Source organism: Lupinus angustifolius, unplaced genomic scaffold (genome assembly GCF_001865875.1).
Source record: "Lupinus angustifolius cultivar Tanjil unplaced genomic scaffold, LupAngTanjil_v1.0 Scaffold_224_10, whole genome shotgun sequence".
Taxonomy (NCBI): domain Eukaryota; kingdom Viridiplantae; phylum Streptophyta; class Magnoliopsida; order Fabales; family Fabaceae; genus Lupinus; species Lupinus angustifolius.
In genome coordinates this window covers 6,284-18,304 of record NW_017727060.1, presented here as the reverse complement: position 1 = coordinate 18,304, position 12,021 = coordinate 6,284, and the positions used below count along the sequence as shown (strand labels likewise).

General features: G+C 31.4%; 1 protein-coding gene across 1 annotated transcript; it reads right to left on the bottom strand.

The window, feature by feature from the left end:
* Positions 1–662: 662 nt before the first annotated feature.
* Positions 663–11,278, bottom strand: LOC109340657 (linoleate 13S-lipoxygenase 3-1, chloroplastic-like). Its single transcript, XM_019578374.1, has 9 exons — positions 11,173–11,278; positions 10,749–11,133; positions 9,776–10,056; positions 6,350–6,590; positions 5,737–6,069; positions 3,732–3,925; positions 2,803–3,104; positions 1,913–2,179; positions 663–1,521 (listed from the first exon to the last, which is right to left on the bottom strand). The coding sequence occupies exons 2-9, from the start codon at positions 11,122–11,124 to the stop codon at positions 765–767; spliced, it is 2,751 nt and encodes a 916-aa protein (XP_019433919.1). The 5' UTR covers positions 11,125–11,133; positions 11,173–11,278; the 3' UTR covers positions 663–764.
* Between the last annotated feature and the right edge of the window lie 743 nt (positions 11,279–12,021).

Here is a 12,021-nt window from a genome sequence, read left to right as displayed (position 1 = left end):
GGAAAAGGAAAGGGAAAGAGAAAAGAAAAAAAAAATCTAAATTAATAAAATGGGACCCACTATATAATGATTTGTCAATGTGTAGTGGGATATCTTTAAATATGATGTGTTGGGCTTGTACTAAGTTTTTCTCTTCATCACCCTTTGCAACCTTCGCTATCAACCACCAAGCTGGTATGAGAAGAGTGAAGAGTCACAAGTGAGACACCACATCTTGAACCAAGACCTTAAGGCATTAGTTCCATGTGTTTTCCTTCTTATAAACTCTTTCACTCCTCCCTACCTATCCAATGTGGGACTTCACACTTGAATAAACCCAACAGTTTATAAGAAGGAAAGGCCTATGGAACTAATAATGCCTTAAGGTTTTGGTTCAAAACGTGGTGTCTCAGTTGTGACTGTTCACTCTTCCCATACCCATGTAACAATGGAACTCCCCGGTGGTTTGAGGCTCCCCGGTCGCAGTCTGGTCCAACATTGGCTTCCCTAAATATATGGGAGTAGCCAACCTGTTGAAAAGACAACATACGATTGGGAATTTGGTTCACCAAAATATAGCACGGATGGTGCAGAGGACAACCCGTGCCAATCAGCTGGATGCTAGAAGCAGAATCAGACTCAACACAGTTTCAGATTGATATACAGTTTATTCACCCCTATGTTAACAATATGGCAATGTCTACTGACATTAATTATTATTGTCATTTATTCCAAAGTCTCGCTAATATGAGATGTGATTCCATTATTTACTATTACTTGGAATATTATGTGGATACACTATTAGGTACACCTCTGCAAGTAACACCAATATCAGAACTTGGAGCAAGTAATTCATAAGGCAACACCCCAGCACCACAACGATTCCTTAAATTCGTATCACGGTTTCGGCCATCGATCACTTTCTCGATCCTTCCGATCTCGGCCGAGAACTCATAGAATGCTTCAATGATCTCAGGATCATCTGACCAAGTGGATTGTTGTTGCCTCTCACCCAAGTATTCCTCATCAGGTGAATGAGTAGACAATGTATCAACCACAGCCATATATTTTGAAGCTTGTAACACACTAGGTAATGAATGAAGGAAAAACTTCTGTGGATCTGCTATTAAGTTACCATATTCTGGGTCACTCTCTTCAGGAATCAATCTTCTCATCATTGGTGGACGATTCGGCACGAATCCACCATAAGGATACTGCCCAAAATTAAGTGCAGCATGGAATGCAGAAACATTCCAAATGAAAGTGGTGAGAATATAAATAAGGTCTTCATTGGTGTTTAATTTTGGCCACCAACTTGCATCCCTAAGATCAGCATGGCCTACATTGATAGTCTCAGAGTACCAACCTTGTAACTCTTTGTCATCGCTTACCATGCTTGAATCTGTGTAGTAATGATTCACATATTTACTAACCCAATTTTCAATTGCAGACCATATAAGTAGTCCATCAGCAGCATAAGGGTAATCTTCTATTAGTAGCTTTAAACCATGTGGTTGTGTTGTATCAGGTACTGCCATTCCCCTGCAATGTCGAAGGAACAAAGCTTTGTTATATTTATTACCTATTTCAAGTATTGTGAAAATCGGATCATATAGACTAGTTTAACCGGAAAACCAGTCCCCATAAAAATACAGTACAATAATTATATCAACCATGCAATCATACTGATCAAAAGCAGCCAAAACCAATCAAAACATGTCTTACCAGCCGATTTTAATTTGAACCGTACTAGTCATATTGGTCGGTTTTTGTTTAAATTTATTTTTAATGAACATGATACATGGAATAGCAGATATGCTTCCCTTTAGCATACACCATAAATTAACACCATGTGCACATCAAAATAAGTTATAAGTTTGATAACTTTACAAATATAGACAAAACATGTACAAATTTAGATTCATATATGTACCTGCGGACGAGATCTGCAGGAAGGCCATCCATGTCAAAGCGCCAAGCACTTTTGTAAACACTGGAACTAAGCTCCATGGCGTAGCGGCCAACCGTGAAGCAAGACTCAACGACTCCATCTACACTGATCAAGCTCTGGCGAGCTAAAGCATTGATCTCCAAGGTGTACCTCATGTGTGGATCCAATAACTTATAAATTGGATGCATAGCACTTAATTGCCTATGAGCTGCCAATATGAAAGGTTCCATGCAAGCATGTGTGCGTAACCTATACACAGTTAAAGAAAGAAAACAGTTAACAACCAAGATAAAACAAAAAAAATGGTTCCAAGTAGGCATATGTCCAAAAACTTGCAAGTCCTAGTGTACGAGACTCCCACTTAGTGAGGTCTGGAGAGGGTAGATATATGCAGTCTTATCCCGTTACTGGAGAGGTTGTGTCAAGTTTACTTTCTAGTTAAAAGCAGGTATATGTGGGTAACCCTATCTACAATTAAACAAAGATAACAACAAACCAACATGCAAATTCTAATACACTAATACATCAACAATTGTTGGCCCAACTAGTAAGAGTGGATCATGTTCCTAAGTTGGCCAAGCTCATTGAGTCTCGAAACATGCTATGACAGTAAAAGGTTGTGTTACCCTAATATATATTTTGCTTAATATGAACCAATTTACATCATTGATTATGATAGATGGTTGAAATTACTATATTCAACTAATGAATCAACATTAGAATTTTGTCCTGGTTCATATACATTAGACTCTAAAGTATAAACTTCACATTAGAAGAACAATATTGGACAAAAAGATAAAGATGGTGCAGCATAAATAGAAAACAAAAATAACTTATAATTGATAATAAAAGAAAAATGGAGCTTTGCTTACCAATGGTGTGCAAGTTGGTGCGCTCCTGCATCATTGGAGCAAAAATGAGCCTTAGCAAGCATCCATATCCAATTGCTAGTTGCGTCTTGAGGAGGTGTAACTACACGTTTTGATTGGTAACTTGGTCCAGCAGGTGGCAAGCTAAGTTCTATAGCCACAGGTTTGAGAGTACAATTTTGTGTCAAGAAAAAAATAGCACGAGTAGCATATGATTTTCTACCATCAAGGGCATTGATCCTTTCAATAAATGGAAGGTAGATATCATGATAATCTATCATAAACAGCTTGTTTTCATCTAATGCCTGCAAAATTAATTAAAAATAAATAAATCCTTTACAAGTGGCTAGGCATCAAGATAATTCAATGTATATAATTACATGGTGCGTTACCCTGAATTCGGCGGCTCAGGGCCTGCCCTGGGCAGATGTTGTAGGTGTGACCGCACAGGTCCACGATCATAAGGATCCCATTTAATAAATGATAATTGTAATTCAATATTTTTAATTTTCTATTTTCTTTTAGTAATATGTTGATTTTTATAAATTATATTTTATAGTTTTTACATTAAGTTCATTTGGTAAATATGATAATAGATACAAGGTTGTTAAACTTTAAGGCTCAACGAAATTTGAAATTTATAAATTGATAAGTTGTTCAACTTTTTGTATCGAGTTTTACATGGTATCTAAAAAACTAATATTATTAGTTAAACTCTAATGCATAAAGTATGAGATTTTGTAGCCACAATTTCCCTAATACCCATGAAAAACTATCTACAATTTTTTTAATAAATTTAGTACCCATATTTGTTGAACACAGTACCTATAATCGGCCCTGGGCAAGCATATTAGTCATTTTATTGTGGCTTTGTTAGTTATTTATAAATTAAAGAAAATTGTTAGTCATTTTATTATGGCTTTGATGCATACCTGTTGGACGGTCATGCCATTAAGTTGACTTAAAATGTGCTCTTCTTTAAGAGCAGAGTCTACTGGACCATATATTTCAGGGTCTAAGTTGCTAACGGGTGGGAAAACTTTAAGCCTCTCAATGCTACTTGGGTTAACTCCAGCAATTGCTTCACGGGCAAATTCGTCATCTCGCAGCCAAGCAAATTTGTCCTCTGCACGTTAGACACATGAGATGGTTAGTTTAATAAGATCAAAGTAACTTTTTGTTTTGACATCAAATAACAATCACACTATATTATTCTAGCATATAAAACATTCAAATTAGCAATTGCATGAATCCTTAAAGGAAAAGCACATTTGAAAGTAAAAGAAAATAAAATCCAATCCAGCTTTGGGATATCAACAATGAGGCTTTTTCAATGGTGTGGAGTCCTCTTTCTAGCTAGTGTCCTCTATTGTGTACTATGCTACTTATTTTCAAAATGGTACATTAAATCATTCTCTCACTTATTTTATTTTTAAGTAAAAGGTGTCCACTTTAAATATCAATTTTGGATAACAAATAACATATCTATTTCACATCCAATGTAATAATGGCTTTAAAACTCCATTCTGGATATCTATGTTGTTGTTAAGTAAGGAAAACCACATTTAATCAGTAATGAATTAATCTTAAGTATTTAGTTGTGGACAATAAATCATTGCGGCTAACCTGAAAACATTATAATGGGATAGTGAGTAATGGAATCATCATTACAACTAAGGAAAAAATAAGTAATTTAGACTCTACACAAATAAATACCCAAAAGTATTAAAATATACTAAATTAAAGATATATTCCTAATTAATAATCAAAATAAGATTAAGTCTCTAAACTTCCTAAATAAATAGGCACTGTTAATATATAACCAAAATAAGTGTAAGCAAGTAAGGCGTCATTATAACACACCAAACATCAATAAATAAGAGTGTGTTACACACCAAACTCTAATGCCTAAAAAAAAGAGTTTAGGACCAAAAGCTGAAGCAGTTTGCAGCCTAGAAGTGGTGGGTGCTTTAGCAACACATCATTGGAAGCACTACTAGGAGTGGATGTGGCAGTCGAAGGTTGAAATGAGTTCTAGAAGTGGCTATGTGAGAGGTTGAGAAAAGATTGAACGGACAAAATAAGGAGCAGTGGGAATGGGAAAAGTAGAACTTGCAAAACTTTGAAGGAAGGGTGGCAAGAAAGTGCAGAATTTGCATCCCAAAACATGCAGAAGGGTTCACAACTGCTGTGAATAAAGGAGAAGAGTTCAACAGTTTTATTACAAGGGGACAGTTAAATTAACAAAAGAAAAATACTAAAACACCTATGCCACATATTGAAAAAATAAGAGTAAAATACACTTTTCATTTTGCCACTAACAAGGTGTGATAGCTATTTGTGCCGCTATCCTCTGTCTCATCATTTAAAATGGCGTAAAAACTACTACTATTCCGTTATTCGAGCACGATAGTGTGCCATTGATGAGTATAGAAATAGAGAGGTAAGTATCATACAATAACATACAAAATATAATATGTAATAACATTTTTATCTTTTGTTTACCATAAAATTACATTTTTGTCATTGAAAATATGAATAAAAATAACTACTTGTCTCTCCATTAATGGAGAGGTCATTGTTCATTGATGATCTAAAGTTTAAATTAACCTTTATTAGGATGTGTAGCTTTACCTTCTCTTTTAGGCTATATTTTCTAATAAGTGTAGTAAAATGTTGGTCTTTGAGGTTATAGAATACTTGAGATCTAAGGCAATTATTTGTTGGTTTTAAATATCAATTTCTGATATAGAAATAACAGCTCTTTTCAAATCAAGGGCAAACTCAACTCTTTCTTGAGCCCGCTAGGTCAAATTAATAGGCAAGCACAAAAATAAACCCTCTTGAACCTAAATGGCAAACTAAATTAATGTGAGGATTGGAGAAGTTAAAAAATATAATTATAAAAAACTATGCACCCAGAATGCTAATACTCACTAGTAAGGATCTTGGGCATGTCATACTTGAGAATTCCCTGACTGGATTTCTGGGCCTGGCTGAACATTTTAGGCAAAGGGAGATTCTTCAAAAAGTCATCTTCCAATCCCAATTTAATCAGCAACCCTTCAGTATAAAGGCTTTCAACATCAGCTAGTTCATTGAAGTCGTCGTTTTTGGCAGAAAGGCTAGACATAAGGCTAGGAATCAAGATATGTAGCACTCCTTTGAGCCTCTTAGTAGCGAACGTGTATTGCTTACACTCCTCAAATCGTTCATCTCTTGGCACGTACATTGGCAGTGGTTTCTCCACTCGAATCTCTGCAGTATTATCTGCACCAATATGCAACCAAATATAGCATGACAAAAACATGTTGTATAAGAATGGTGAATAATATATTGACCGTGTATTGTAGGACATAAACTATTATCAAAACCACACATAAGACTCAGTTTGAGCTTATTCTTGGTGAAATCTATTATTAACTAAGTCTAAGGGTGAGTGACATGAGTCCCCGGAGACATTGATAAAATAATGCAGTTAATAACTTAAAATTTTGAGATTTTTTATTAAGATATGATGTTCGATCTGCATATTATGAATTGTCTTTACCCGAATCCATAGGGCCTCGGCCAGTACGACACCGTCTTGGGTATGGATGTTTTTCTGATCCTCCAACAGTTGGTCTTGCAAATTCATTACCAAGATCTGGATTTCCAAGATCATTGTATGTGTCGTAGTCATAAATCCTGTCAGATAAGTTTCTAAACCCTTTACCATCACCTCTTAGATTTCTCAACTCCTTCTCCCTAAAATATTTGAGCCCAGCAGGGGTATCGCCAGGTAAATAAGACTGCACAAAATTGATTGACATGAAAAATTAATTAAAAAAATTTAGACTTACTTTTTAGCACATAATAACCAAAATAAAATAGAGTATAATATTTACACACTATTAGTATAAAAAATTATACATATTCAATAAATTATTCAACATTTATTTATAATTTTTTTAAAAGTAAATAATAATCGAAATAAATACTAAAAAATTTACATTTTTTCTCAATAAAATATACATTATAACTGCAAAACTGTTTAACATCACAATTCACAAGACATGGGTTTTGGTAAGGCCACTTAATAAAGGATTAAGTATAAACCTAGAAAAAAGTAATCTAAATATTAAAAAAGTTCAAAAGTTATACTAATTTTAAATATAAGTTTTCACCATTCATTTAGCATGCTCATGTCATCTGTTAAAGTTATATTCTGTTCTTTTTTGCCGTTGGGACTACCTGTCTCAACAATTAAATTTTATCAATTAAAATAAATATAATAATTCATTGTGTTTATAAAATTAAATTATCTGTTAACTACTAATCCTTTTTCCAAACACTTCATCCTCTCAACTACAATTAAGGGTGGACCCAGGTCATAAGTTTGGTGAATTTAAAAGTTTGCTTAACTGAATTAGTTTATTTAAATATTTTTTATATTATAATGTCTTGAAAGATATCAACATACTTATATTTAAATAAGATAATAAACCTACTTTTAACTAGATCCAATTTTTAATATATTCTTATATTAAAATTAAATATATAATAATATTATATATACTATATTATAAATATTATTATATAATATAAATAAATATTATTATACAATTTAATTACACAGGCTCTAACCTATTAGGAGTATGAAGAATTTTAGATGACTTCAACTCTCACACATTAATTTTATATATAAATTTTTATATATGTATTTATGTATAATTTTGTAATTTAACATATATTAATTTTAAGTAGAGTATCAATTGTATTAAACCAAAACTCGAAAGTTGGACCCAGATAAAACCTGAACTTAATCACATAGGTTTTTCCGATTAAGAGTTAGATTCAAACAGGTACCCATGAATTCAGTTTTCATTATTATTCCTAGACCTAACTATATAAATGTTGTACAAATTTGTTTTAAAATGATCATCCACTTATAATTTTAAAAGACCATTACATATTTACTTTCAATAACTCTGCTCTTAGGAGGAAAGTAGATAATCAGATATAAGTATAAACTTTAAAAAATAATTTTACTGTATATTATTTTCATGAATTTCAATAAAATTAATTATATGTTTCTTATCTTTTTATGAAATATGTAGAGTAGTAGAATAGGGTTGTCGGTCTAATCAGGACTTATAAATCATTTCTATGACTTCCCGTCTATTTCTTTGTGTGAGACCACCTTGAAATAATAAAACACATGAAAAATGCCCAACCAGCCAGCACTACATTCATCGTTCGCACTTGGCAGTGAATAATTGGACGGTGTCTATGACATGTGGTGGATGGTCTATTCAAGGATGTGACCACACATTAGCATAGCATGAACAATGATATGTTATCTAAAACAGTGTCCCAAACTATGTTATAAATTAGTAAGAAGTACTTAAATTTTCTCCTAATTGTATTCTAGTCTATTTAATCTGTCAATTTATTTAATTTAACATTCTTATCCATCCTATAATGGTGAACAGAATTAATAATATTTTTATCATCTTTAATGGGCCTGATATTATTCAAAATGATCTTATTGAAAAATTTTTGGGAGAAATATTTTTAAAATGGTTAGAGAAAGAAAAATTATATTCACTCTATCTCTATTATAAAACACCATTCACAACGTTTTTATGACCGCTTTGAAATAAATAGATGAACATGTAAAATCGGCATTTATTGAGAAATAAATAAAAACTACAGGTGCGTTTACTTTCAAGAAATATTTTATATTTCTATCTCTTATTTTTATATTTTTATTTCTTTAAAACATATTTTTTATTATCATTTTTATTTTCAAAACTTTTTATTTTGAACTCACAAACATGAATATTACTCTTGCAAATAATTCAATTCTAAATTTTAATTACTAAAATAATCAAACTATCAAATTTATAGGATGTTTTCTTATTTTCACTTACGTTTTCTTTTCCAAAGGACTTTATATTAATTAATAATATATTAAAATCTTTAATTGTTGGACGAATCATTAGCTATCACAAAAATGTGTTGAATATCATAACTAACATTATATACTTATAAGTGAAATCCAAAAATTTAAAGTTAAAATAAATTAGTAACATACAAGTGCTTTGTTATTTAAATCAGGTTACGAAAACTTGAAGCTGGAATAATTTTTACTCTGAACTCATATATTACCAGGGATCATCAAATTATTTAGACAATAACATTAAGAGGGTTAAAGAAAAGTTGTCAGAGAGATGTAAATAAATTCTATTATGAAAATGTATAATAATTTAAATGAGTGAGACACTTATTAATTGTTTTTGACATTTTGTTGATTAATAAATAGAGTAATTGTTCCCTCAATTTCATATCTTTTTATGTTTGAAGTTACATACATGATTTACAACGTTATTAAATGATATAAAATTTTGAAATCATTTAACTAAAATAAACACATTCAATTTAGGTCTAATTAATATTCAATGAAAGATATAAGTTTGGAGGGATGGTGATTTAGTCCTAGTTATTTATACCCATGGGTAAGATAACACATTTTTATTTTGTTTTTCACTATATCCTCACATTAGAAGCAATCTTGTCCGAGTCAGGAACATCCACAAGTATGTGAACTAACTCTCACAATGGGTATTTTTTTCATCTACACGACTCGAACTCGAAATCTTACTTAAGTGGAATCAAATATGTATCACTTGAACCAACATCCATGATGGGAATAAGACAATACCTTTAATTAAAACAAATTGAGTTTACCGGAAAAAAAAATATTTACAGGAAATCATAAATTTGAAAATTTAATCTAACATAATTTTCCAAAACAACTATCCTAATTTTGAATTATTAACCGGGGCCATCCTCTTATTCTAACTGTAACTGTTTCCTATAATTTTGATTAACGTAATTACTATATTAAAAGTTAAATTACCACATGTTATTATGACATAAAATTAAGCTCAAGTAATTAAAATAAAATACAGAATAGTTAAGGAGAGATGACCTTATTAGAAAAGAAAATCCTCTTTCCAGGAAGATCTTTCCTGGCTTGTACCCATGAGTTGCATGGGAAATGAACTGCTCCACTTGGAAATCCTTCAATGGTTATAGTTTCCAAGAAAAATTCTTGTTGGTGTCTGTTTGTAACAGTGATAGCTCCTGGTACTCCAAAACTAGAGTCTACAACGAATTCAGCTGTGTAATCAACTCTTTCAGCTTTTCCATTGGATTTCGTTGACCAACCCTTTAGCACTGCTTCATTAGTCTTTTTTGGAGCCCTTGTTTCTACATAACATAAAATATACCAAATTCCTAAGTTTATATTCATTGATCAACATGTAATATTAATTTTGTTCTAATTAAAATTGTTAAAGCTAGATTTGGAAAAGTGGAAACTATTTTTTAGAGTGATCTGTTATCATGAATAAAAAAGAATGATACAAACCAAAATCAGGAATCATTTTCATTAGGTGATAAAAAAAATCAGTTTTTAAGATAAAAACACTAACATTTTAGTGAGGGCAGGCCCTTATGTGCCACACGTGTGTCATACATGACCTATAATTAATAGGGCTTCAAATATTTTTTACTGGTACAACTAATTTTATTTTTACTAGTGTGGTGACAGACCACACTACTAATATATAATTAAGAAAAATCTTAAAAAATATATAATTAACAGTTTGACATGATTATATAGTTAATATATAATTGTTATAAAAATCTTAAAAAATATATGAGATTGTTTAATACTAATTAAGAAAAACACTTTATTATATAATATGTAACATACTAATCTGAAAAAATATATATTGCATACATTTATATAAGACATATTTTATTTAAGTATCATATGGTTAAACTCGGGACTCAAATTTTTTTCTCAGCCTACAAAATGTGAGGACATACACTCATTTTAGTATTGGGTCAACTAATTCTTAAATACACAAAAAAGTAGGAAATTAAGAAATTCTTACTTGGATCAATATCGATGCTAAGAAGCTCAAGCACAACATTGTTTCCAAAACTGTCTGCAATAGCATCCAATTGCTTCACAAGTAACTCTGTTAAATCCTCGTTGATCTTGTTCCTCACTATCACCACAGCTCTAACCTTGAATTTCACTGGTTTCTCTACAGGTACAGAAGATGATGAAGAAGAACTCTTCACCAAATTCGTACTGAGAGCTGCCACGGGAAACTTAGCAACCTTCCTCAACCTCACAACTCTTCTGTTTCTCAAAGGAACAAACCCAGGCCTGCCCGAGAACAAGTTTTGCTTTTGTTGTAAATGGATTCTTGTGGAGGATCTTTCTATGAATGAAGAACCAATACTTTCGTTACAAAGGGCCATCTTTGCTCCCTTTGTTTGTAGTAGTGATGAAAAAGTGAATCACACTGCTTGATATTACAGTTTGATGGAAACTTAGAATATAACGTGGCACATATATTTGTTTTACTTTACTCAGAGAAGAGAAGAGAGAGAGGTTAGAAAGGTGGCAATTAATAAATAGTGATGAATCTCACCTCACCGTCCACACGTTTTAAACCTTTAAACAGAAAAATAAGAAGAGTTCTGATATTTGAATAAGAATCCCCTTCAAGATCATATTTTAGACATTAATTCTAAGAAAATTAAATAGTTTGAATTAGTGACTATTCTTTTCATCATTATTTTTTACTTTAAACTACAACTAATTGGGTTAACTGGTGATTCAAAACGTGGAAGTACATGCACGCGTGTTCTAGGAAACTATGGAGAAAGTGGAATAACCGTGTGTAATTGTTTCTCAGCAAAAGATATTCAACATGTAATCAATACTGTAAAAATCAGCACCATTACGGGTACCAGAAATAATAACTTATTGATGAGAATGAGTATTATAATACTCAATCCATGAGTAAAACATAGATTTGCTATCTTAGTTCATGTTTTATATTTTATCTTGTGCCAATGAAAATATTTCACATCAATTAAAAAATTTAAAACATTTATTATTAACCATGTATGTGGGAACAATCTAGGACAGTAGATTAGTGTTATAACGAGTATCCACATATTTAAAGATTCATTTTTAATTAAGTATTTACATATATTATATTTTTATTATTATTTTAAGATAATACATTATCAACATTATTATTATTATTTCATAATAAATTTTAGTATTTAGATTATAATTACAAATTTATCATATAAATATTTTATTATTTATATAATAATGATTTTATATACCTATTATTATAAAAT

Coding starts and splice junctions, on each gene's coding strand:
- LOC109340657 (XM_019578374.1), bottom strand. CDS start 11,124: ATGGCCCTTTGTAACGAAAGTATTGGTTCTTCATTCATAGAAAGATCC. Junction 3,926..5,736: donor CATGCCCAAGATCCTTACTA/GTGAGTATTAGC, acceptor TCTAACGTGCAG/AGGACAAATTTGCTTGGCTG. Junction 3,105..3,731: donor ATGGCATGACCGTCCAACAG/GTATGCATCAAA, acceptor TTAATTTTGCAG/GCATTAGATGAAAACAAGCT.